Raw genomic sequence first — 27,509 nt, forward strand, 5'->3', positions numbered from 1 at the left:
GCGGAAATTAAGGGGGTGGGGGGCGGGCACTTTCAAAAACAAGAAGTTATGAGCTGGCACGCTTTCAACATATGAATAAATAATAGGATCTATATAATACACACAACCATCCTACTACCCTACACTATAAATTGTGTTTGGCATTTATTTAACAAGGTATCCATAAATGAGACAAGATGACAGTGAATCATATCAATTGCTGTCTGAAATTATGAAAAGCTTGAAGTACATTCACAAATAGGTTTTTATTTTAAACTTTTTATACATTATAACCATATCCAACACATTTTTTATATTATCATAAAATGACTCTTCTCCCTTGTCATTTACATAAATCAAAAATATTTGTATATTAAGACTGCAAAATAGTACTCCTGTACTTTTTGATATAGCTTTGTACACATACAGGTGACAATGCATCCATTTTGTTCTGAGTGAACACAGATTTTTGGGAATAAGAAACATCAGCCATAAGCAGAGAGAATAGAGGAGCTCTTAGAAAGACAGCAGGCTAGCAAGTCACACCACCACCATCTGACCAAAATGACCTGCGGGTCAAAACGTTCACTAAAACCCTTTTAACTATACTTGAAGCATTTGCTTCAGCTTCAGTCTGGAGTTCCACTTGAGGTTGGTTTGCAATTCCATCACAGTTTGGTTAAATCACAGAAAAAAAGAGGTGTGAGGGGACTTTCAATAGTATTTCAACCCAAGTCTTTGCTAAACAAGGCTGGTTGTGTACCAAGAGAAAGCTTGGAGCGCACATCGCATACTCACACATAGCAGTACAGTGGAAACAGAACCAAATACACTTTGGGGGAATTATTCAAGTACAGACCAACAACAAAGCAGAAAAAATTATAGTCAACGTGATTGAAATTTCATATTGACATAAGAGATTCAGGCATTTGATAAAACACCAGCTAATCATCCCCATCATGATCTTGGGAAATAAAATACACACAGTATTAGAACGATAATAAACCATGCTATATTGTCAAATGAGTACATTTTGATCATTGCTTTCTCAAAAGTCACTAAAGACATTGGCATAACTCAGGCCTCAATAGCATATGCCTTCTGCCATGTGAAGCATGTCACCCGCAGTGTGGGATGTGAATTGAAATGTATGTTGAGGAAACAATGTCAATACAGAGTATTTACCACTGAATGAAAAATCTAAATGTCAACATTCAAAGTACATACATATACTGTTCATGAATGTGCATACAAAAGGAAAAAAAATCAAATAAAAAAAGAAATCAGGCATTGCATCCAAAACTTTAGTAGTCATGAGTACCCTCTTTGGTTTGTGACATTGTTCACAAGTGATCTTTATAGTGATCTCTCATTTACCAAAAAGAGAAAAGCACTCCTCTTCCACCCATTTGTCCTGCACTCTACTCACAAATGTAAATATTGTTTTGCAGGTAATTACAACATCTCTGCTGGGAACACGTTTGCATGGATAAGTTCAACGAAAAGGGTTTTAAATGAAAATAACTGCATTTACCTTCAATAAAACCCCATTGCAATTAGCAAGTATAGAGAATATTTGTGGACCTCTCCCGATCTTTTTCACCCCAACAAATCTCTACAGCAGGTAATTATTGAAAAATACAGTCCCACAAGCCAGCAACCGTTGCCATAGAAAAGATTAATACAGAATATTTGACAATACAAAAGAGGCGCCGTGATATCGATGCAAATTCAACTGACACACTGGCAGCCCTTGAGTGCCTGATACGTCCTCTGTAGCAGTGTGGCAAAGTGAGTTGTGGCTACTCTGACACTGGCGTGGTGAAGCTGTGGTCTTAGTACAGTACACCAACTCAATGGGCCCTGCTGCTATTGGCCAAATAAACAAAAGGAAGCCAAAACCGTTTCACCCAAGGGCAAGATGAAAGGAGTGCCAATATGTGGGATGATCTGTGTGTGTGTGTGTGTGTGTGTGTGTGTGTGTGTGTGTGTGTGTGTGTGTGTGTGTGTGTGTGCGCGTGTGCGTGTGGCTGTGTGTATGAGAGACCCGGAGGTGTGTCTAAGGGCAGTGCGGCTTGTTCGAAGCCCGTTCAGTCGGTGCCGCGGGTCGGGGTGCTTGGCTGGTTGAGACCCATCGTTTTACACAGGTAGCCGGCAAAGTCCACTTCTTCCACCTCTGATCGCTTGATGAACGTGTGACTCTGAACAAAATGTAAGGGGAGAGGCATATTTTTTTTGTATTAGTGTAAATACTGTTGATATACAAAGTAGCTAGGAATCAAAGTATCAAACAAGTGAAACTGAAAAATTAAATGTGCTTCAAAAGTCACTACAGCAGCAGCAGAGTTCAGGCACCCACCATCAGCATCTTCAGATCTGCCCTCTCAGCTGGGTTCTTGAACAGACTGCAGACACAAAGACATCAAAAACATGACTCCAGAAAATACTTTGCCTCTTGTCAATGAAGGACATTTGTTTTGTCTGAAACAGCTACCTCTGAGGATTTCACTACACCAGCTTCTACAAACTCTTCATACAAAAAGGCAAATTGACCCATTTCAGTCAACACCACATCTTTTATGGTCACACCAGAGGATATAAGTGTTGACATCTATACCTGGCTGATGTACCGGTACTCTCATTTTGAGTTGGATGCTTTGATTTGGTATCTCTCAATCTGAAAAGGCCATTGCTGATGCTCACCATTTTGTCACAAATTCCTGGAAGTCCGAGGTGAAGACACCATGTGGCAGCTTAGGAGGAGGCTGAGGAGAAGGCAAGAATCAAACAGCATCAATACAAACAGAAGGGAGAGAGGGCAAGCAGCCATGTATTGAGATATAAGAGTGTGTATATATAAGATAATACGTTGTACAGTCAGCAATTCCTCAGACCTCATTCACGATGTAGTCCAAAAGTTCGAAGATAGCCATGGCAGGTCGACTGTCCATCCCATGTCCTGTGGAGGAGTCATCGCATATCATGGACACAATCAGACATTTTTCCTTTTCAAATTCGTTCATACAATATGAATGATCTTGTTCAATTTCACTTTGAAACCAATATATTCTAAGAATTGAAAATAGAACATTTAAAGCTATGAAAGCACAACCGTCAGTGCTAAGGTTGTGTATCAGTATAAAGATTTTTTGTTTTATTTGAAGTGTTGTATGTTTGTAGATACATTTGTGTCCCCTTACCGCTTCCGGGCCTGCCCGGTGGTCTGGGCCTCTGCGTGTTGGTGTGAGGTTCTCCCTCGGCCCCATCCAGGACGGGCCGTCCGAAGATGGCCTCCAGCTCCTTGGCGTCTGGTGGGGGGATGGGGTAGCGGCCGATCGCCAGCTCCACCAGAGACAGACCCATGCTCCACACGTCCGACTGAACCGAGTAGTGAGTGCCCTGCAGTCTCTCCGGCTGTTGAGAGACACACAATCTACGTCAGAGAGAAGCAGGGAGAGCCTCGGCCTGCCAAGACGCCAGGCAGGAGGAGAGAGGGTTGGGCAGAGGGCTGGGAGGGGAAGGCGAAGGCAGAGGGGAGGGGGGTGGACGGGTGGGTGGGCGGTGTGGAGCGGGCATGGCAAGGATTGGTGGGGCGTGGTGGGGGCAAGAGGACAGAGGATGGGAGGGTTTGGCAGGAAGTGAAGAGTCGCTTTGTTCCGTTTTGAGCTGGAGAAGGGTACGCAAGGGCAGGTGTGTGTGTGTTGGGACTTATGATGAAGGGGGCAAGCGTCTTTAAACCACTGCTGCTTAGTGGGCAGGGGATGGGACTAAGATGGAACAAGCCGCTCTGGGCACTGTGCACTGACTGTACCCTCCAGGTGTCTTAGAGGGAGGGGATAGAAGGAAGAGAGAGAGAGAGAGAGAGAGAGAGAGTGAGTGAGGATGATATAACACAGTTGGCAGTGCCTACCCCGGTGCCAAACAGCCCTTTCCTGGGCACAGCCCCGAGTTCTTGGCACGGCCATGAGGGAGGGCCAGAGGAAGGGGGGAGGGGAAGGGGGCGGGGGCAGTGAAAGCGAGAGATGTGAGAAAAGAGGAGAAGGAAAGTGGGGATAGGGCCAGAGGAAAAGGGGTGGGGGCGCAGGAGCGCGGCGCTGACTCACCGACATGTAGGAGCGCGTTCCAACAAAGGAGTTGGCCATGGAATCGATGAGCTGGCCGCTCACGCCAAAGTCACACAGCTTGATCTCCCCGCGGGAGTTGACCAGGATGTTGGAGGGCTTCACATCTAGGTGGCAGAGAGAGACGGTGGACACACACACACACACACACACACACACCCCTGAGTTTCCAGAGAGACTAACGACTCCATGTCCCTACTTCATGCGGTACCTCCCCTATCCCCTGCCGGTGTCCTCCATACTCAAAACACCTCACTACTGACAAATGGGGCTATCACAAACATTGAGGAGGACATCAGGAAGAGAAGCTGTCTCTGGTAATGGGATTGCTTACAATAAATAATCCTGCCTAAACAAATCATGAATAAGAAACACTGCCTGGGTGTGTTAATACCAAGAGCCCGAGCTCCCTGGTGGATAGTGAATTCTTGAAGTCTTGTACATAACAAAACTTTTCTTGCAACAGAGAATCGCCTTTGAGACAAATATTTAGACCAAGACGGTCTGCCTCCAAGGCCGTTGGTGGCGTGCTGCTCAGCCCCCTCCCAGCTGTCTGTGGTGCCGTGTTCGGTGAGGAAGGGAGAAAATAGCTCCAGCTATACTATTGCTGAGCCCCTGCTATAAACAAGGCCGCTCATCGCTGGAAAACATCCTGCAAAATAGCGGGCTAAGATGGAGCCCTGCAATCTATCCTCTGCGGTCTGACCCCCTCCCACCACCCAAGGACAAATGAGCCTTGACTTAGGTGGCATGAAAGAGCGGGAGAGCGATGGGAGGGAGGGAGGGGTCAGCAGGGCGTGGCCGCTGCATAATCACCACTGAGAGGCTGTAATTACCGCCTGGGCTCACAGACAACTGCCTTCTACACGGTACCACCGACCCTGCAGCACTGTGAAACTTCACTGTGCTACGCTACACTATGGCGGTCAAGACGCCGTCTTCACCGAGACTTTTCATGACACACTTTGTACTTCTTAACGGGCAGCGGGTGGGAAATGTGCCTGCTTCAGAGTCACACTGAGCTGTGTTGCTGCGTTGCCATTCTGTTCTAATGTAAAGACTGAAGCATTTAGTGCTTTGCTAAGCCTGCTTTTGCCTCATGCTTCCCATTTATTTGTATGCCCACGACGGCACCATCAGCAACCACGGCTGCAGTAGAGATGGACATTTTCAATGATAAGAAACGTAAATAAAAAGGCTTTAGTAGGCCTAATGTCCTCCTACCTCTAGCAAACCTTGTATTTTAAAATCAGCTCCAACAGTGAACTAGAAATATCGCATTGTGGTTGTGTATGCCTCTGCCAACAAGTCAAGTTGCAGTCATGTCTGGCCATGTCCAGACTCATAAGCACAAATACCTTGAAGCCCACGGCACAGTAGTGTGGACATTATGGCACTTTAGGCAATGTTTGTGTGGGTACCTCAACAACACGGCTAATCATTTTCAGCATGGAAAATGCTCCTACCCCTACACCACCCACATCCCCCCAGCCAGCCCCCCTACCTACACCTCGACTTTCTACGACCTTCCCATCTCTAGCTACGCCCCATTTTCCTTAATCCCACCCCCTTACCCCCCCCCCCCCCCACCACCACCACCACCAACATCCCCCTACCCACCCCTCAAACCCCAACTCTCTACGACCATCCTAACCCTAGCTACTATGGCCCATTTCACCTAGACCCACCCCCTTCCCTCACCACGCCCTCCCACCACCCACACCCCCCAACTCTATACGACCTTCCTATGCCTAGCTATGGTCCATTTTCCCTAGCCCCGCCCCCTTACTGACCACGACCTCCTCCCACCAGCCACACCCCCCTAACCACTCCCCCAACCAACCCCTTGAATCCCCACTCTCTACCCATCTAGAGCCCCGCCCCCCTTCCTTGGTATCAAATAGAGGTGCTGAAAGAATGGATTTCAGAAAACTGAAAGCCTGTGGAGGTTGGGCTGCCGTCAAATTGAAAGTAAACCACCAGTCATGAAGCAAACATGAAGAGAGCATGGTGAGGTTTTGTGTGGGACCATTTTCAGTTAGAAGATGACCTAGCTCACTGTAAACACTGCGATGCCGTGTAATATAAATACAATACAGCCATAATCATGTACCACTTGAACAACGTACATCCGACCCTGGGTTAACAACGAACCCTCAACCTCCTCGCTCTCACCCTACCATCATTTCAGTGTTAGCACGGCGGATGCCCATTCCAACGAGCAGACAGGGGAGGGCCAGAGGCAGGCGATCTGCAAACTGATCCGAGACAGATATATGCTGCCCACAAGTATTGTTAAGTGCAACAATTTTCACTACCTGATCAATGTGATTGAGCCAGCATATTGCATTATTATTATTAATCAAAAAATGATAATTTTCCAGATGATCGATTATGGATTTTTTTTCGAAAGCCCATTACCCACAACAAACAACCTAAAACAACACAGTTTTAATGCTAAATGAGAAGGATGACTTTCCTGAAATCTGGAAACACGTCAGGGTTATCCCCTCTGACTTCTCTAAGTATTAGCCGTGTGCAACTCTTGTTCTGAGTATGGCTATTATCAGACAACCAAAACAAACATTACAGATTCAACTGGTTCTTAAACTGCTTTATGGCCAAGGAACCATCTGTATCTCAAGTGAAAAAATAGAATTTAGCCTCAAGTAGCAGGCCTGTAGTCACACAAGCCTAATAATAGATGTAATGAACTCGTAGGGAGTGGAAGGGCTTTCCACATTTTACTTATAAAAGTCCTACTTCCAGAATTTAATTGATCAAACTCGCACCAGAAAAAGCTGTCAATATTACAAACTCGTAATCCACACACCATAACAGACCAGAATACTGTAAAATGTCTGTTGCAATCTGTTGCATGATTTGCCGCCTTCTTCTTTCTTTCTTTTTTAAATAAAGCTCCATTATGTCATAACATATCAATGAAGCATTTCCCCCAACCTAGATGTTTTTCCTGAACCCACCCTTGTTTTTTATTTCAAAGATTATGTCCAGCAAGTTCTCCAGGGTGAAACCAGCAGAGCAAAGTCAACAGGAAAGCAATTCAAAGATGCTGGGCTGATAAATAAATCAAGAAATAATTGTCCAATAGAATAACCACTAACAACTAGAAATAACCGCCTCGTGATTGTATGCCTCCGGCACTCTTCGACCTTCCTATCCCAAGCAACGGCCCCTCTCCCCACGCCCCCTCCCACCACCCACATGAGCCTAGCCAGTCTCCCTACCCACCCCTCGAACCTCGACTCTCTACAACAGTCCTATCCCTACCCTAGCTACGACCCATTTCCCAAGCCCCATCTCGCTTCCTTGACCCGCCCCCACCACCACCCACATCCCCCTATCCTCCCCTCGAATCCCGAGTCTCTACGACCACCCTATCCCTAACTATGGCCCATTTTACCTAGCCCCGTGCCTTTCCTTGATGGAATGGACAGGCGTGAGGTCACAGTGACCTTGAACTTTGACCACCAAAACCTAATCACAGTTCATCCTTGAGTCCAAATGGATGTTTGAGCCAAATTTGAAGAAATTCCCTCAAGACCTCCGAGATAACGATCATGGAACGGACGGTCGTGAGGTCATAGTGACCTTGAACTTTGACCACCAAAATCGAATCAGTTCATCCTGATGAGTCCAAGTGGACGTTTGGACATTCCTGAGATATTGTGTTAACGAGTATCGTACGGACATACGGACGGACGCGCAACCCGAAAACATAATGCCTCTGGCCACGGCTTTTGCCGGCGGAAGCATACAAATGCTTGGGCTATACATAAATGCCTGTGACTCACATGAATCGACAGTACTGTGATAACACGTTATTGTACACAATACTACACTTAATTCCACAGCAAAATTAACAAACAGGGCCCCAAATAACCCCTGGCTAGCCACATACGCCCCCATAACACTTTTGGTCAATCACCTATCATGTCATCTGTGCATCTCCCTTTCGCCTACATCTTGTTTAGCCTGTGCTTTGAAAATGTTGTCTACAGATCTGTGCCTGTCTCAATGAATTATGACGGTAATGCAGCCACTTCTGGGGCAGCAGAACACCGTTACCTCTGTGCATGATCTGGTGCTTCTCCCGTAGGTAGGCCAACCCCCTCAGTACCTATAAACAAGAGAGGAGAACATTTAACACACAGGCCCTCCATTTCCCAGATGTGGACGAGAAAGTCTATTCTTGGACCACAAACAGAATGTAGACCTCCATTTAAAATCCTTAGGATCGTGGACTAAGTAAGCACCAGATATTTGTCTGAGAAAACGGGTATAGAAAGTCAGCATTCCCCCTCCAACTAAATACGACTCATCAAAAATAGGTTGCGTTTGCGACTCGGGTGCATTACTGCACAAAGAGCTGCTTGTGAAGCAACACCACAAGAGACGCCCGCCCACAAAGGAAGAGAGGTGAGAGTACATAACAAGCATGTTACCGGAGCAAAACCACACACATTGTAATAACTGAAGTATTCAAAGGAAAGTTTCTGTCATTTTCACCTGTTATTTTGGGCCTTATTTTCCCAGTTTTTGCTGATGATTTATTATGTTCAAAATGCTGTCACTTACTTCACTGTAGAAACAGGGAGCACTGCTCTCTCCAACACACACACACACAGGGCCAATGCAAACTACTGGACTGGACAGCTTATTTGGCTAGTGCACTGTTCCAACGACACTAATGCCACATTCATGTCATATTGGATTCTCTGTAAATGCAAACTGCTGACTGACTGAGTACATCCATACATCAACAACCTCCTACTCCTAGTGATAATTACAAGTAGGATAGTGGGAATGTTTTGCAGGCTCCGTTATCTCCCACCTAGCTAAGCATCAGAAATTGTGGAAGTGTGTCAACCCAAGCGGTAAACATAGCAGCATATATTCACATGAACACAGTCGTCCGTACATCTGCAATATCTGCTGTTTGTTTTTGGTTGATTTTAAATTCATAAATATCAACAATGTGCGTGGGCGCTCGAGAGAGTTAAACATGTTCAGGCCTGAAGCAATGAAATTCAGTTCTTCTGATATGACCTGAATGCAGCATAAATCGAGCAGTCAGCAAAGTAAACAAGGAAGTGTGTGTCATCAAAGACTAAAAAAACGTATCAAAATGGACTATCATAACTGAAATGTTGTGATTAATGCAGTGTGTGTTCTTGTGTTGAACAGCCATGTTTTACTGGTATTTTGTGTTCAACTGTTGGAGCTTGCTTTGGCCCTCTGGGTGTGTATTAGACAACCTGTGACCTGGAGCAACCTCAAACTCTTACAATGAAATAAGTGACAATTTATTTTCTTTTACACAATCAATTGAATTGAATGCATGTATGTAAATTTAATGTATTATTAATAATTGTTATAATGTCAAAAAACGAATAAGATTGAAAATAAAATTATCTTTGAGAATCATTGCACAACTGTTTGTGCAAACATTTTGCATTAAAAGACAGGCATCTAATATACTACCTGCATTATTAATACCCTATACTCCTCTCATGCCAAAGAAGAATCTGAGTACTGAACGGAAAAGACAGAAATTTGCCATTAAACTTTACAAAATAAAATAAGTAAACTACTTACAGCTATGCTAACTTTGCCTAAGATTTCCTCTGGGATTCTTCTGGCTTCCTTCAGCACCTGGTCCAAGGATCCACCATCCTGTAGTGACAGACACATTTCAGAATCTCACATGCATCTAAAAAAAAAAACAACATTAAGTGCAGGTGGCTCTTTGGAAACAAATAAATAAATATTCTGAAGAAATATTAATGTAGTTGTTACGAGTTATATATAAATTACTGGAACCTGAGCACATTAATTCTGTTCATTCATAGCAGAGTCTCTCACCATGTGCTCCATACAGATACTGATCTCTCCATCGCTGTAGAAAGCCCCATAGAAGCCCACGATGTAGGGAGAGTTACACTCATGCAGCACCTGCAGCTCTCTGATAATCTGGTTCCTGATAGCAGGCTTGATTTCGAGGTGGATCAACTGAGGAGGGGGGCAGGGGGAAACATTAAACTGCTGATCTGACAAAGACGGATGAAACAGATGAACCACATCGTTCTGACTTCCCCGTATCTCAGGATGCCACTGGTGCATCAGTAAATGGACTAATTAATTCCCACGTTTGTCTGTGCCCAGTTAGTATTTGAGGTTGCATCCTCCTTTCAACCCACTCAAGTTAAGAATTCATAGGTGGAAGTTGTTTCATTGACAAAAGAGCAGGAGAATTAAGTTGTACACATATGTACCAATATTTTCAGAAAATATGTCTGGAGTAGGCATCATCAAATAGAACTGTACTATTGGTGTGACAACACAGATTTGAAAGCATGACATCCTACTCTCATGTCTGAGTCTAGGAAACCGTCGTTAAGGTGTACTTGTAAAAACGGAACTGTGCTGTAATAAAGCATATTTCAGGACTGGAATATGTTGTGATTCAGTTCCTATCGACTGATACATTTCAACTTAATATTCCTTAGAGTGGAGCTTCACCTTGCGGGCCATGACCAAACTCGAGGGCTTATGGCGAACCTTGTTGACCACACCCCCATTCCCAGCTCCCAGCTCACAAATGGGGTGGAAGTCATCATCCTTCAGCTCCCCAACCTGAGCTTTCTGCGTGAGAAAAGCCTCCAGTCGTTTTCTTTGCTGTTCATCCAGGTCCAGCTCACCCAGTTTCTTTTGTAAGGCCTCGAGATTGGCTCTGTCAGGCACAGACAGAGGAGGAAAGGGATGCAGTGAAATTAATACAGAGAGAGAGAGAGAGAGGGGCATCTCTAGTCCAGCACTGGATACAACAAATCTGTGTAGACTGGTGCACCTGGACTAGGAGGTACCAGTAAAGGGTGATAACACAAGCAACAACATAATACAATTCTGAGTAATTATTTCATATAGTAATGCAGCATAGTCTATACTTAAAATCAAATAACGTTACTACTCACTCAGATGCAGCATCGATGGTTGTTGAGATGGCCTGTCCCTCCCCTATGGGCGTTATGTTCAGGGGAACGGGTCTTCTTTTGGCAGGCATTTCAATACTAATAGCTAGTCTTGCTACCCTGGACGACTTTCCCAAATAACGCGATACGATGCAGTGAGATGGTATCGAAACTCAGTCAGAGAAAGCAACAGGATCAGCTCTAACTTGGCTGGCTAGTTACTTGGCTAACGCTAGCAAACTTAGTTTACTTTTGCGAGCATGTCAGTCAGCTACTTGGATAAATCACATCATATCAGTTGCCCTTTATGTCAGGTCGTTATTCGGTACTACCGTGACATTTACAGTCAATACATTGCTAATTGTTTGTCTTCAAGGCTATCTACCTGCTGCTACTGGCCATTAGCCACCTAGCTAGCTGCTACTTGCTAGCACCAGCTCCTGGAAAATCGTGCCCTGCAAACTCAGAGCTAAATGTTCAGCCCTTGCTTCTCAGCTTTCACAAGACGGGGCCGCCGCGAGTATTGGCAGCTACACCGGGTAAGCAACTCTGCTGGCCTTCGCAGGACAGGGGCGTGCAGGCTAGAAATCCCTCCGTCTTCGGCTGGGGCGTGGGGTTCGGATGAAAAAAGGGCTTCGGCTTTGGTGCTTCAATACAGGAAGCAGCAGCTGCAGCAGCATCAGACACGCACAGGGAGAACCCTTTCTAAATAACGCGAGACTGGACTGTCTGACGAGTTGATGATTGATGCAGTGATGCAGACTTTCTCTACGCCATCTGCATTAACACTTCCGGATCGCTTCTTATAAAGTATAAAAGGGTCAATTTAACAATTTCTTCTCAACTTCATCTGCCTTGCCTTGGAATGGCAATTGGCATGTGAAGGTGCATTACTGCCATCCACTGATCTAGAGCAGGAATTGACATGTCTCTCTCCACTACTTCAGTGGGGCTGAATGTGGGGCTAATTGCTAAATGTCACTTTGCCCTCACCTTTACGAATTTCCCTTCCTTGATCTTTACTGTTCATCCTCCTGTGTTGTCTCATCAAAATGCAAACACTTTACTTTCTCTTTTATCAAGTTACAAGCACTTGTCCTACATTATACCCTCTCAGAGTGTCCATATTTTCTCACTCAGCAACTGACATCTATTTCATCTGACATCAATCAGACTCAATTTCCTCCTTTACTCATATCTTGAAATGATGGTTATCACCTTGCTTTGCACACAGGCAACTTTTCTGAAACTTTCAGCACTGCAATGAACAGAAGTAGGCAAATGATAACAACTTCCTGCAGTGGTTTGGTGGAAAGACACTAAACAGAGACACCCCAGGCCGTGCCAAAGGTCACAATCTCTGAAACAAAAGCCATCACAAACATTTACAGTTGTTTAACTGAATGGCTTTATGACAACTTAATAAGACACATTCATCACTTGTCATTTTTTTCTTGATTTGGTTTAATTTCTAAATAATGCAGTGTTGTGCTTTCATAATTAATACAGTAGCCTACCACCATCCCTTGCCTGTAAAACACAAAGTTAATCATGCTATTATTTTTATTAATACGTTTTGACCTTGGCATGATCAATATAAAATCTGTTCATAAAAAAAAACACTGCTTGAGTGAATAAATGTTTTGTTGTACAAGAAAAAATTTCAGTATTCTCAAATTCAGCTATGATGCACTGAGAGGACACATTATTAGCTTTGTTAAGAAGAAGAAAATTGACACTTTCTAAAGGAGAACCATTTTGCCTACTATAGCCTAAAGTTAAAATGTGAAATTTTCCTTTATTTGCTTGTGAGCTTTTTGAGTGAATTTAGTCCAAATGGAAGCCCCCCTTCTTCTCATTTGAATCTTCCTATTAATTACAAATTACCTTCACACTGACACACACTTCACATTGATATAATAGGCTAATTAAGCTGTATCCTGTACCTGGAGGCCCAGGCAAATTTCTTAACCATGCCTAGACTTAAACTCAGTGAATTCTTGAATTAGCAGTTAGTAGTTTGGTGTATAATAACTCCCCTCATTTGTAATTTCCTTGAGCCGGGTTGTAACATATGAGGGGAGTCAAACCCTAACCCTAACCCACCAAAGTAAAAGTTAAAACAATGTATTAACTAAAACTATATGGGAAAATAATAGACAACACAAACTACATTAAACAAAAGAACATAACAAAAGGTGCATCAGTGAGGAGGGAGAGAGACTGATGGTCTGAAGGTTTTCTTCAGCCCAATGAGTGCACCGGGCCCAGGTGCACCCAATCAGCATAACGACCCCAACACCAGACTCCTGCAAGACAAGGCGAGGAGAGTGGGAGGGTCATCACACTTTTAGATGTTTTATTACAGAAAGTGTAGCCTATGAAACCCATGATCAAAATAGTCATACATTCTATTTTTGCTGGGGGCCTCCTGGAATCCCTTCAAGAGGACTCCACTTTGAGAACCATTGTCCTAATGGGCCCATTTCACAGCACCCATTTGAGTGTAAAAGCAGGGTAAAGACGGCCAGGTGTAATAACCAATAACATTCATGAGGGCCTTGGCACTGGGACACCTAAATGTAATGGAACAATCTTTAATGGTATTGGTTACACCTGTGCTTGCCCTGCTTTATACCACCTCAAAACGGTTGCTGTGAAAAGGGTCTATAGTATCTGGCCAGCCTATTACATTTGAAAGTTTGAACTTAACTTTCCAATATTGTTGGCAACTAGGTTGTGAATACTACTTGCAGGAATGCAAACTCATGGGGAGTGAAAAAGGTGACAGATACCAGGCAGACGTAAAACCACATAGAAATCCTCCTATTTTGGAATGAAAAAGGTGACTGTCACGTTGTCACCCAAAGGTGACTAGTTTGCATCCCTGTACTTGTAGAATAAATCACTAAAAACTTTGTTTTTCTATACTGTACCTTTATTTTGAAAATAGAACTACAAAACCGGAAGTCTAACGTAGACTCACTCAGCGGCGTTTTGTTTGTTTTAATTCAGCCCGTGAGAAATGTGACCCCTCTTGGAATAAAGTAGAATTACAACTCAAGCCAGCTGCTCCCTGCCCATGGGTACCGTACAGTACACATCTAATGTCAGCCTGACCATAATGTGCAAAACAAAGAATCAGCTTGAACAAAATGTAACCCAGACCCTGATGACAACCACAGACAGTGGCCGCAATGTGTTGATTTTAATCTTGCCATCTCCAAATAGTCTTTTAGATTTTGCAAATTACTTTCACAGACACTGCACAGGACAATCCATTACAAGTTAAAGCATTTTTTTTTTAACTTTTCAATTACTTTCAAAGAGCACCTGCAAACCTACAGCTAAGACCCAAGAATTGCTTGCTTCCCTATTCTTTGTTTTCAGCATTAATTGACTTCAGCCCACATCGAACACTTGCTACTTTCAAAATTAAATGGCGGCACACACGTTTTTAAAAAATCATTTTAATTAATTCCACACGTCAATAACAGCTGTTAGAATATGATAGTTTTAAATTTTACAGTTTATTCCTCATCAGGCGACAAATGTGTCTCCAAGATCTGAGCAGTTTGATACACGACATCACAATCTACAGCTCAAACAGCCCTCAGTGGCACCAGCTGCACTGCTGGTACCCAAGACATTTCCTTATTGTGTCAGTTTGCCTGTAGGAACAACTGGAGGCGATTCAAAGCTTAATAAAATATTATTTAAATTTTATTGTCTTTTAATATGAACATATAAAAAGACACAACAAACAAAACATTTACATCATGGATTGTAAGCCTCTGCCCATGCTACCTTATGCATTATTATAAGAAGAAGAGATGCCACTACAAAAGACCTGACCCTCTGCTCTCTCCAGCCCCCTAACAACCTGCAAACCTGTCTGGCTCAGTTCCACAGAAGCAACTTGCACCTCCTCTCATCTTTAACCATAAGGCAAAGAAAGGTTTAGGAGATCCATTCAAATTATGATCTCCTATACCTAGGGACAAATGAACAATGTCATTAAATATGTATAGCAGTTACTTATGAATCAAAAATCCCTAATTAAAGATGGATATTGGAGTATTTTTTTTACATTATTTTGCTTCTAAGCAACTTAGATAGAAAAGGCCTATTCAGGGACAGATTTGGAATTATTACAGGCAAAAGTGCCATTGAACAATTTGTAAGCTAAGTCAAAGTGTCAAAAGAACAGGAAAAATGGAAGACCAGATTTGACTGAACCTACTTTTCCAGTCATCAACTGTATCAGAAGATGAACGTATAACAGTGAGGACCCGGATCAATTCCCTGTGCTTTCGCAGTTTGGAAAAATCTGAAGATTTTTGGCTAATCAAAACGCAACAAACTGGGTGAAGAGAAAGGCAAACATACCATGCAGAACTCATCTAGGTCAGTATTTTTCCAAGTGTCTCCCAGTGGAATTGGAGCGCTGTTTTCCTAGACTCACATTTCATTTTCGGATCTTCATGAATGAAACGGTTGAGGAGACCTGGTCACAGTGGTCAGAGATCTCCTAGTATCGGAAGTCAATATCGGCCTAAGACGGGCCCAAAACTTAGGCTGAAGTATGATGAGAAGGAAAAACCGTAGGCTCTAGTAAAGTGACACCTTTTCTCATCTGTCTCTCCAAGTAAAAGCTGATGACCTGAAGAAAAACTGAAACCTGCACATCCAGCCTAAGTATCATCACCTAAAGAACAGCCATCTCTTATTGCCAGTACTAGCACAGGTGCAGAGGAACATTAGCTATAGGCCTACAAGCATGTCAAGGACAATTTATACTCCATCAAATAGATATGCCCTTATCTGCACTGAGATGAGGGTGAGGGGGATTGTTAGTTGAAGCGGCTCCACTTGTTCCAGACAGCACAGATAGTAACTGAAGCTCGGCGGGGTAAGACTTATTGATTCATGACTGATTCATTATGTTTACTTGTGTCAGACATGTTGAATCCACCGCAGCAAATAACTTTGTGTTTGACCGAGGTTGGATGAATTCAGAGGAAAAGAAAAGGAACAATTTCATCACCAGCAGCACTGTGGGACTGGATTAGATACAACGGCACACTTAAGCCACAACATCAGAAGTGTCCTGCTTTCCACAACTCGGAGCTGCTGACTGTACAGCACCTTCACCATTGCCAAATATTATATACATTTACTACAAACAAGAGAATGTGAAGCAATTAAATAAATGCTATACTTTGAGACAAGGAAACGAAAATGTGTAAGAAGGATGTCATCACTCATGAATCCTATTCCACAACTGCCCGTTATCATTTTTTCGGCTTCTCTGTCCATTTCCCCAACTGGAAAAAAAATCTAGCAAGTGATAAACTATAATTGGGGGGAGGGGGGGGGGACAAACAAACAAAACTAAAAACTCAAGATTGGGGCGTCCTCTGCTAGCCAGCTCAGCTAGCCTAACGCCTACAAGCTCCAATCTTCACCATTTAAAACGCAAAACAAAAAAGGCACCCAAATCTCATGACTATTTCGCATCGATGAAATCTTAGAATAAATTTGCTTTTGCACAACTGCCACAGAGTAATCTCGATGAGTTTTATCCAGACTTGGTAAATCAACCCTCAGAATTCCTGTTGAAGATAATTGCAGCAAATGCAGCACTGTTCCAGCCACAACCTTTTACACGCTTCAAGGCCAGTTTATAGTCCAGCGATTTATGACGGTCGCCACCGACCAAGCATGATCATATTCTATCATCGATGTCCATTGGACATCATATTCTATTGGATTGCATTGGCCATCTACTATAGAATATGGTAAATCACTGTATTATAAACTGCCCTTAACACCTACAGTTAGCTTGGTTATTCACTCACTATTTAGCCTTTCACCAACAATTTGCCACTCCAGCGGAGATAGGGCTGCATGGAACGCTGGTGGAGGGAGGGGGAGGGGTGGGGAGTAAAAAACAAAAAAGAAAAAACATAGGAAACAAAATCTCCAGTGTAAAATTGGCTTCAGAAAGACTCCTCAATGCTTCTGTTCTCCTGTTCTAAGCTACTCTCTCTGGTCAGTCCGCTAAGTTTTATGACTGAGGTAGGTTCTCTTTATCTAAGGATAAAATAAAAATGGAAAGCATCACACATCAACGGCAGTTTGTGTTCCGCCCATTCATTATTAAAAAGGACAAATTCCTGAAAAAACTGCTTCAAGCTTAGATTTCATTCTTGGAACAAAGAAAACCAGAACAGCAATGGGAGAGGGGGTTAAATTTTGCATCACACTCCAGAAGTCTCCGACTTGTCCTCCCCAAATTATCCGTGCTCCTTTCCATTCATTGTTTGTGTTTTGACCTCCTACGAAAAACTACCGAGGTGCATCCTCCACTTTCAACTTGCCTGTTCATCACAAATGTGACAGAATTCGGAGACGCAAACATCGAACGCCCGCGGCTAAAAGAGCCCGTAAGTCCAAGTCAAATACAAACTACAGAGGAACGGGGTGGCGGAGAGGAGTAAGGAATAGTCTGGAGGGGAGGGGGGTTGGTACTCTATTCATTCTGTCGCTTTAATAGAGGGAGGATGATACAGGTATTCACTGCAAGGTGGTGATCGACCAAAAGGGGTTAGAGAGCTGTTTCCAGTGGTGTACAGTACAAACACCAACTGCTCTAGATTGGAGATTCATTAACAGTGCACGTGAGTGTTTGTTTTGTCTGGATATATCCCAGAGGTGGCGAAATGCTCTAATGTTTGGGCATAAGGGGGATGCATCTAGTGGACTAAAGTATTCCTCTCCTCAGGTTTAGCCCCCTGCCTCTCGCTCTCTCTGTGTCTCAGTCTATGAGGGAGGAGGGCTGGGGGGTGCAGCCAGTCAGTACGCAGTGACCAGGTCCTTGTCATAGTTGTATCTGCCCCTCTTGGGGGCAGGACTGTCAGCGCTGTCCTCAGTGTCATCAGTGTCTCCCCCAGCCCCTCCCCCTTCCTCATCAGAGGAGGAGTCAAGAGTCAGATCTACCACAGTGCCTCCCCCATGGCCTCCGGCGGCTCCGCCCATGCCTGTTAGACTGGTGCTGCTGTGTGCTGGTGAATGGCCATTTGCCTCAGGGATGCCTGTAGAGAGAAACGCCATTATAACAACACATGAGTATTGTAGCAACCTAGTATACAGTGAGAAAAATATCGATACAATTTCAGATTAGAGGTAAATGTGGCAACTAAAAGACACACTTACATATATCAACGACAGGGTAGTCGGGAGTGTTGCTGCGTTCTCTCTCCCTGTCCCTCTCCCTCTCATCTCTGATGGGTCGCCAGGAGCCGTCAGTTAAGTACTCAATCTCCTCAATGTCCTCGTGGGTCTCTTTCAGAATCTCAGATAGCAGCCTGAAATACAAAGTGCTGTTAGGGTCTGCCCACGCATCATCTTTTATCCCAGAATAGGAACAGAATAACTCCAAACACTGCAGAGCAGAGGTCTATATGGGTTGGCTTTTTTTTATCCAATTTCTGCCCTCTCCTGTGAGTTTTCCACCCACTCTCTGCAGACTGTCCGTCTGTCATACTGCACTCACAAATGGCTGTCATGCAGCCACCCAAAAAGTCACCATGGAAAAAGACTAATAATTTATCATGTCTAGCAAAAATAATGACTGTTAGATGTTTCATTTGACCAACAGATATAGATGTGATTAGTTCAGCTATCCCGCTATAAAATATGCTTCAAGTGATATGCAACCTTGAGCTGTTATTGTTATACTGATTTCAACCATGGGCAATTGAGGGTCAAGTGTATGCAAATATTTATTCAAATCAATCACTACACCTACTGATTTCACAGAGTAGCACACCTTCAACCAGAGGATAGGGAATTAATCCATGAAATCAGCTGATGAAACAGCTAGTGGTTGTTTTGAATGAAAACTTGCACTCTCCTGTCAACATAACTTAGTTGAGAACTACTGGCTTATTAAACAGACGTCCCTCCATTTTCCACTTGCCTGGTCATCAGAAAACATTGGCTCTATCAGCAATCAGCATGGGAACGCACATTTGACCATGTCCACATAATAATTTGTATTAAATAGCATAGCAATATACTATTCAAGTTGTTCTCTATGAGACAACTACTAAGAAAGTGTGTTTGCCTCAGCCAAGTCATTCCAAGTCTGATGACACACAAACGTAGTTATATAAAATAAATAAATAATATATTCACAGCCTCAAAACTCCCCTCTAAAAGCATACAGATTTTGACATTTGGAAAGCTATGGAGTGTGGATATCCAAGAGATAACACCTAAACTAGAGAGATCAGTTAACTAGGGGATTTCGGACTGGAAGTCCGGTACTTTTGTACAAACGTAATTTCAGGAATGCAAACATACCTCAAAGACAAATTTTAAGACCATGCTTTCAGTCTGACTTTTTGAGAGGGAGGGACTGTCAGGAAACTGAACATACAAATGACGTTGATAAATATATTTTATCATGACATTCTTTGATCAAACGGACAAGCGGTTAATCTGCATTCATTGTTAGTAACAATTACCAGAAAGTGAAACAGATAAAACAGCAGTGTTCACCTATACACCTTGTTAACGGAAAGTGATGGATCATTATTCACCTTATGTAGCCCCGCCCACTGGAGCCATTTGTGTTACGACTTCCTGTGCAAAACGCAGGCTGTTTTTTACCTGGTCAAACCAGAGATCATCTCTGGTCAAAGCTATCCACCTTATTTTTGAATGCCCCACTGTAAAAAAGAATCGTGGGTACAAGGTCCGGTTTAACGTGACTCATTGTTGCAGCTTGCCATTTCCTTTGTTATACTCTGGCTGCAGACCCGAATTATAAACCGGAAGCTGGAGTCCGCTATAAAAGTTATAAATATAGTCACGTTATAAACAACTAACCAACGCTGGAGGTCCGTATGGAAACTCGAAATGTGTGTTACTCGAAATGGTTAAAAGTTAAATCAATTTGCTGGCGTTTTACTGCCATGTAACATAGCTAGCTAGCCGCTAACATTAGCCACAGTTAGTAGCCGACTACCCACAATGCATTACGTTATCCCAGCACCCGAACGACACGGCTGTAGAGCAGAATAGCTCCGCTGTAAAAGGGTAAAATCCTCATAGACTTTTTTTGGTCGGGGGCTGGGGGGTTATCTAAATTGGTTACACCGGAAATAGAACCCATAGTTAACGTAAGGCAAAATGGCCGCCAAAAATAAGGTGGATAGCGACTCACTGGAAGCAGGCTGCGGGGATAAGACCTGCCACAGGAAGTGTAAACACAATCGTTCCGATTGCGTTTACTGACCATTGATTTTTTTTTTACCTTCCAGATTCCTATGATTACAGTCCTCTAAATTATAGCCTTGTTGGTTCAACTAAAGTAAAGAGCCAACAAATAAACTAGTACATACTAGTACATACTACAGATGTAGTATACAAAATAACATGGATGGTCACCCTCCCATGCAATTCAAAACATGGACAGCTTTTTAAATGCATGCACTCAAGGTCAGTACAGGTTTTAACTTGTATCAAGAGTCCTTTTTCTTATCTGGCTTCAACATGCAGAAAAGTGAATATTTTCAAATAGTGAGAGGAAGTCAGTGCTGCTGGTGAGTGACAAGTCTGAGCGTGTCTCTGTCTCCTTACCCATCGATGGTGAGCAACTCAAAGGGAGCGGGCTTGTCACATACAGGGCAAGTCCACGTGGGCTTCTTCTCGTTCATCTGCAGGAAGAAGACCGCATCGAAACACTGAAGGTGGGCACAGGTTAAAACTCGGCATGGCACCTCAAGCCGCATCTTCACCAACTGTGGAAAAGGGAGAAGAGGAGGAAGCATGTTAGCATGATCTTACTACTGGAAATTTCTTGGACGCAGTAATGGTGTTTCCTATTAACTTTTATGATTAAAATGTCATCTATAGGCCTAGTGGATGAAATTCAACTCGTTTGCTAAAAGTTGTATGTTGAGCAATTTGAGTAATTAGCATAATGGGTTAATTATTTATAAAAAACAGGAAATGGCTATAATATTGCTTCTAGTTAACTTAGAAAGGCCAACGGCTAAGAGGCCATATACGCCTGGCATTAACATGCATTTTCTGTGATCAGATTGCATTCAGATAGTGCTTGACCACTTGAAAGTACAGGTGTAAACACCCCCAAGACACATTGAAGACGGATTGCGATCTGATCGGCCAAACCACCTCCGGAGGTGGTGAGGGACGCATTGTGACCACATTGAACACAAGTGTAAATGCAATGTGTCCTCTCAATCCGCAACTGTATGCGGATTGAGAGGACACCCATTTTGGGTGATCAGATTGCAATCTGATCACCCAAAACGCATGCTAACGCCAGGTGTAAATGAAATCAGGCTAATGTGGTCAAGCACTATCCGATTGCAATCTGATCACAGAAAACGCATGTTAGTGCCAGGTGTAAATGGCCTCTGAGGGGGTGGCCACACTGATCAGTGGTGTCTGTCCATCTGCCTTCATTTCTCTGTTCACTTCCATTCATTTTCAAGACAGCTGTCCGATTGTCCGTGGAGCACTGATGAAGCGTATGTATCCAGCAAATTTGCATTTGTTTTGATGGACAGAAAAGTTCAAGAGGGCTGAACTTTTTCTGGATGATGGACGTATCGGATGGATAGTGACTGTCCGTTTAGCCAAAGAGAGAAAAAACGCGCTTCAGCTGACAACGCCAGACCAGTGCCTCTCAGACAAGGGGACTGAGTTAAAACTAGTGAAACAAGAGGATCTGTCCATTTAGCCAATCAGAGTCGAGGAGGCGTTCTCAGAGTGGAAATGGCTGAGCGGAAGACACGCCATGACAGTTGTCTGCATCGATAAAAAAGCTATTTTAGAGCCACAATGCCGTAATAATATCAACAACTAGCCAACAGATAAGTTGGTTCCCTTTATGGAAAGAGCATTACTCGAACTGGCTGACTGTTACATCAGACTGGTCATCAGTGGCGTTTTATCGCCACATTAGTAACGTAGCACACAGAGCTACCAGCTAGCTAACGCCAGATTTCTTCTTCGCTCAGTTTATAGGCGGGTCGCTGATACCTTCATGGTGCTTACCGCCACCTGCTCCAAGTAGGTTACTTGTACTGTACATGCAACGGACATACATCTATCCGTTTTATAATTCTGTCCACTTTCTGACGGATCAGTGGCCACAGGCTAAGAGTCTCAGTCCATGTTTGTGATGTCCAGAATTAACCAGAAATGCATTAGCTAATGAGGAAAGGTTGCATGACTGCACCATGGTAATAATGGTATAATACATCAATGTATGGGAATCACTGGATGACATCACATTTGCTCACATAGACAGAGTGACATCACTGATGACAAGAAATCGGTCGAGCCAGAGAAAATCTGGTTGAGCACACAAAGCTAAACGCATGAGTTGGCATGAGTTTGGTCACACCCAAGAAAAGTGCGACCATGGCACCTCCTCTCCAGAGTTTCCACCCTAGAAATCTGCGAGTGGAGCACGTGGATTTCTAGTCAAGCTTCATACTAAGATAAATATTTACGGGACTTGTCTGTGCTGTTGTGAAACAATGGGAAATACAGAGAAATTGTTAGATTTGTAAAGGCAGTGAAGACTGAGCCATCTCTAGTCAAATATCTCAGCAGTAAACTATGAAGAAATACTCACTGGACAGATGAGAGAAACCCGGAGGCCTGTGGTAGCAATTTCGCTGTCTGGGTCAAAACGTAGTTTTTCTTGGACTAGGAATAAATGACAGACCATTATTCCTCTGCAAGATAGCCCAATCGACATTATCACAGTATTCAGCAAAATGGATGAAATTAAAGAATCAATCTGGTCGTACCAAAAGAATGACAATAAGGAACAAATCAAGCTAAGAAAAAACAAAATTCAAGTGACAGCTTTTCTCTCGAGTGTCAGTTTGTCTAAATCAGAATTTCATTGCCACGTTCAGAAGAAGCAGAGCATGAAAGGAACACTTACTGCGCTCACGACAACGTTCTGCACTCTCAACAGAGCAGAGTTTGAGTTGACTGAAGAGGTCCTCTGAGGTGAAGACCCTCACTAAATACACTGCCACAGAGTATCGCTGAAAATAACAGAGATTAAAAGGCTGTGAGCACCAAGTTTAAAACACTAGCAATTAACAAGAAAGCATAATATGCACAACTATGTGAAATGGATAATAGTGTGTAACTATGATCACAACACACATCCTTATACATTCCCTCATTGTTCCAATGTCAAGGGCCCTTGGTGGTCCCTGGACCCTGGTTTAGGAACACTCTGGGAAACGGTTGCTCATGACATTGAGTATAAGACCCTGACCTTGCCAAAGTTGCCCCATGTGATGGCGACTCTGTTGCTGATAGTTGAGAGATGCAACCAGGGAGTGATGTTTACAGGACGACAAGGCCGGCGAGGTTCCACACCAGGCTTGTTAGAGGGGTAATAGCCCTGTAAACACACAGACATACACAACATATTGTGTGAAGTTCCCAAGACTTCATTTAAATGGGCTTTAACAATTCAAGCTGAAATCATAAGCATCTCTGAGTTCCCTCTTGTGGTCTTCATGACAGATTAATTTGCGTGCTTGCATTCTGCAGTTCTGATTCTTCTCAGAGAGGAGAATCTACTTACCGGCACATGACAGTAGGACTGGTTGACTTTGACAGCAATGTTGGGAGGATACTGGTCTTCCTGGACACCGATGGAGTCTGTGTAACAGAGTCTGTACAGAGAATAATAAGAGAGAGGGAGGTTACAACTTACTATTATAAGTAAGTATGCTCAGGGTGGGCGATATGGCAAAAGATATCAGTTTTTTTCAAGCAGGATCCCTTTTTCATGTTGGTTAAGGACTATTTTGCAAGTTACTGAACAGTACAACTAGGGGCTGAGAGATATGGACCAGAAATCATATCTCTGTATTTTTAGGCTGAATAGCGATACTTATCTTGGTATTTCATACAAAGTAGGCTAAATGTTCAGTTGTAAGTCGAAGCCACATGTGAGATGTCACAAGCACTTTTATTCAAACAAGACTGATGCAAAGACAGGGTTTCCTTGAACATTTTGATAGTCATCAGTCTAGAGATGTAATGGTATGAAAATTTCACATCATGATTATCGTGAGCAAAATTATCACGGTTATCGTATTATCACGGTATTCGTAAGAAATTGCTGAAAATGTTCAAAAATTACTGTGAGACTCACTGAAATCATTTTACAACGTTTTATATTGAAAACTCAGACCCAAAAAGGATTGATATACACTCACTGAAATCATTTCTCCAAGGCTGCACGTTTGCATCTGGGAGACTGTTGCCAACTTTGGTTGATAATGGACAGTATTTAGCATGTTTTTCAAAGCACTGTAATCACGGTACCACGGTTTTAATGATAATGAAAATTTGAAACGGTACGGTTATCATAAGGAATTTTATCACGGTTATCATTCAAACTGGTTATCGTTACATCCCTACATCAGTCATGTGGACTGGATATAATGACTAAGTGGGTAAAGGCAAATAATATAGAACAGCTAGAACAGTGGTAAGTTCGGAAAATTACATCACTTTAATGTAATGTAGCCTGTAAGACAACACTTATGCCATATCATGATATTACGATATCCAAAATCAAAGATTATATCTACCGGTAATCGCGATTTTGATATTGCTATATTGCCTAGCTCTATGTTCGAACTATAAGCAAAGCAACCAACCTCGTAGTACCCAACTGTTCAGATGGGCAATTCAGATCTTCCATTTTGACAAAGGATTGTGGTGGAAATGCAATTACAATTTGTCCCTTTCACTGTGGCATAAAATAGTGCACAAAAATGGGTGTGCACCAGTGTGACAATCTGTAATTAACTATAAACGTAGAGGCAAAACAGGCACCTTACAGAGTACACCATTTTGATATATATAGGACATTTCTATGAGAGTTTGAATAATGCACTCACGTGTGGAAGGGCAACATGAACTTACCTAAGAACCACTTGGATTGATTTGATTCCAGGGCGAAGCTCACTGAGGGAGTAAAAGATTGGAAGTTATAGTGTACGGCAGATATGCAGTTTGTCAATAAAGCTAGCATGAAATAAACTGAGCTGATGTACAGTAGGTGTTCAAACTTCTTACCAAGCATTTCTGAGCTGGTCTGCTTGGTGCTGTGTTAATTCAAATATGCATTGACTGTCCTGCAGTTTCTCGTTGTTCTGGGCAACTGTAAAAACAAAACCCATCAACAAAAACATTCCATTCAAAGACAATAAAGGAAACCATGCTAAGACCTAGTGTTGTCACAATACAAACATTTTGACTTTGATACCGATACCAAGTTTAATATAGCGATAATGATACGATACTTGATACCTAAAAAAAACAGATAATATTAAAAATAAATTTTGAAAACAATTTGAAATAAAATAATATTTAAAAGATATATAAAACAAGTGCAGCCATTCTGACAGCTTGGGACAAAAAAAGAACATGAGTCATGACCTGTTTGTACTTTTGCCTTTAGTGCCTTATGAACCTTGCACCTTGTTTACACTACATGCACACTGTTTTGGCCTTCGTTTAATAGCTGTGGTTCAAACTAAATTACATTATGTTGTGGCTGCTATAAATTATGGTTCCTAACCTAGACAGTGTTCTTTGTTGACTATTCTATACAGTATCCAGCATAAAGAAGGGGGATGTAGACTACTAGGGCGAAGGGGCAGAAAAGCTTTGCGGGCTTGCCACACGCAGCTCGGTCTCGCCGCAGCTCAGCTGCTGCGTGGCTTCACCTGCGCAGTGCACAATTGCCCAACTTCGCATCACTGATGACATCACTGTCACTGAGGATGTCACAATGCCTATGACATCACTGATGATGTCACAATGTCTATGACATCATCAGTGATGTCATAAGATGATTTTGGTCAATAATGTCACTAATGAGATCACTGATGATGTCATAGACATGACATCATCAGTGAAATGTTTATTATTGACCAAAATCATCTTATGACATCACTGATGATGTCATAGACATTGTGACATCATCAGTGGGACAAAAATGGAAATAGACAGCAGACAGACAGATATAGAGTACCGCAGGGATGGCATATTTCTGTAGGCTTTATCCAGAAATCGTTTACATGACACGGTGTCCTGCTGATTTTAATTTGCAGGACTTTGATGAATTTTAAAGGACAATAGCCTGCAATTAACTAACTTTCCTTTTAAAGACACAACAATGGCTTGTTAAAGTGATGGTACCGGACTTTGGGAACGTCTAATACCGAACCCTTTTCAACAAAAAGTATCAAAATAGTATTGACATTTCGGTATAACAATGATAAGACTACTATAAGACGGAAAGGGTCAGCGCACAATTGCTGAATTGCGCATGCGGTTCAGTTGAGCGCAGAGCATGCTGGTAGGAATGAGCACGCGACCTAGGAAAGTGCACGTGAAGCACGCAAAGCTAGAAATGAGCATGCGAAGTGCTCAATATTTCTAGTAAAAATAAAACAGAAGGTTCCCTTCACCATTGAGTTTGAAAAGAATCACTAACTTAGCTCAGTCGGTGGCAACAGCGTCTCCAGAGTTTGGTAGAAGGGCAGTGGCACCAGCTTGACGTCTGCTGCCGGTGCAGCAGAGAGGTGTTTGGAGATGCCGTTGAGGTAGTCTGCGCCCTGAGAGTTGGAGGAGGAACTGAGGGATGAGTAGGCAACTGGTATCCCTTCCGGACGCCGGGCCGCCAGCCAGCTGGATGTCTTGGGGAAGCGCGACTCATAGAGCTGCCTGACGTTCTTCAGCAGCTCTGGGCTGTACTCTGTCTGCACCAGCCTCAGCGCTCGACTCACCAGGTCCTGCTTCAGCCCGCTTTTGCTGCGGCCCATTGAGGCCAGCAGCGTCTGCAGGTCCGAGACCCGGAAACTTTTGACCATGTTCTAGAGGGAGGACAGGACAAAAAGATGAGAAATACAAATATGACTAAATTTACAGAAGGGGAGAGTCTGACTGAAAGATCAGACCATCTTGTGCCTCATGTAGTACACTACAACAAATTAACGACATAAATTTGCAATACCAGTGCAGGCAACATGGAGGGAAAGTAAAAAAGATTAATTTAATATACTACCGACATTGTAATGATACAAGCATTTGAAAATCGACAAAGTGTTCCTTTAACTCTTAAAAGTGATTTCCCTAATGAAGAAACATGTTCTGGATTATTTTTCTCCTATAATCATAAGAAACATGTTCTGGATTATTTTTCTCCAATTATCCCAAGCAAATTGTATTTGGTGTCAGCATGTCAAGACAAGTTCATAAAAAACTAGATAGAGAAGTGTGGGATTGCCAATCCTGCATTTAATTGCATAAGCTACAC

The 27,509-nt window shown here is 42.9% G+C and overlaps 2 protein-coding genes across 2 annotated transcripts; both read right to left on the minus strand.

The window, feature by feature from the left end:
- Positions 1 to 237: 237 nt before the first annotated feature.
- map2k2a (mitogen-activated protein kinase kinase 2a) lies at positions 238 to 11,730 on the minus strand. Its single transcript, XM_083648145.1, has 11 exons — positions 11,096 to 11,730; positions 10,644 to 10,854; positions 9,987 to 10,133; positions 9,720 to 9,797; positions 8,190 to 8,241; positions 4,083 to 4,207; positions 3,180 to 3,393; positions 2,874 to 2,938; positions 2,683 to 2,744; positions 2,339 to 2,384; positions 238 to 2,180 (listed from the first exon to the last, which is right to left on the minus strand). The coding sequence occupies exons 1-11, from the start codon at positions 11,182 to 11,184 to the stop codon at positions 2,070 to 2,072; spliced, it is 1,200 nt and encodes a 399-aa protein (XP_083504271.1). The 5' UTR covers positions 11,185 to 11,730; the 3' UTR covers positions 238 to 2,069.
- Positions 11,731 to 14,597: 2,867 nt separating this feature from the next.
- On the minus strand, positions 14,598 to 27,060 carry pias4a (protein inhibitor of activated STAT, 4a). Its single transcript, XM_083647535.1, has 10 exons — positions 26,688 to 27,060; positions 25,262 to 25,346; positions 25,109 to 25,150; positions 23,754 to 23,844; positions 23,439 to 23,567; positions 23,094 to 23,199; positions 22,776 to 22,849; positions 20,744 to 20,904; positions 18,311 to 18,462; positions 14,598 to 18,189 (listed from the first exon to the last, which is right to left on the minus strand). Exons 1-10 carry the CDS (start codon positions 27,013 to 27,015, stop codon positions 17,951 to 17,953), a joined length of 1,407 nt encoding a protein of 468 aa, XP_083503661.1. The 5' UTR covers positions 27,016 to 27,060; the 3' UTR covers positions 14,598 to 17,950.
- Positions 27,061 to 27,509: the final 449 nt, after the last annotated feature.

This window comes from Poromitra crassiceps, assembly GCF_964638095.1.
Source record: "Poromitra crassiceps genome assembly, chromosome: 12".
NCBI classification, from domain to species: domain Eukaryota; kingdom Metazoa; phylum Chordata; class Actinopteri; order Beryciformes; family Melamphaidae; genus Poromitra; species Poromitra crassiceps.

Bases quoted from the DNA above. Each gene is read 5' to 3' on its own strand.
- map2k2a (XM_083648145.1), bottom strand. From the start codon at position 11,184: ATGCCTGCCAAAAGAAGACCCGTTCCCCTGAACATAACGCCCATAGGG. The intron at 3,394-4,082 runs GTGAGTCAGCGC...GTCTCTCAACAG, and splicing joins GAACGCGCTCCTACATGTCG to CCGGAGAGACTGCAGGGCAC. The intron at 2,181-2,338 runs GTGGGTGCCTGA...CATTTTGTTCAG, and splicing joins CAGATCTGAAGATGCTGATG to AGTCACACGTTCATCAAGCG.
- pias4a (XM_083647535.1), bottom strand. From the start codon at position 27,015: ATGGGCCGCAGCAAAAGCGGGCTGAAGCAGGACCTGGTGAGTCGAGCG. The intron at 23,845-25,108 runs GTAAGTTCATGT...TTCTCTGTACAG, and splicing joins TCAATCCAAGTGGTTCTTAG to ACTCTGTTACACAGACTCCA. The intron at 20,905-22,775 runs GTGAGTATTTCT...CCTTTTCCACAG, and splicing joins GGGTTTCTCTCATCTGTCCA to TTGGTGAAGATGCGGCTTGA.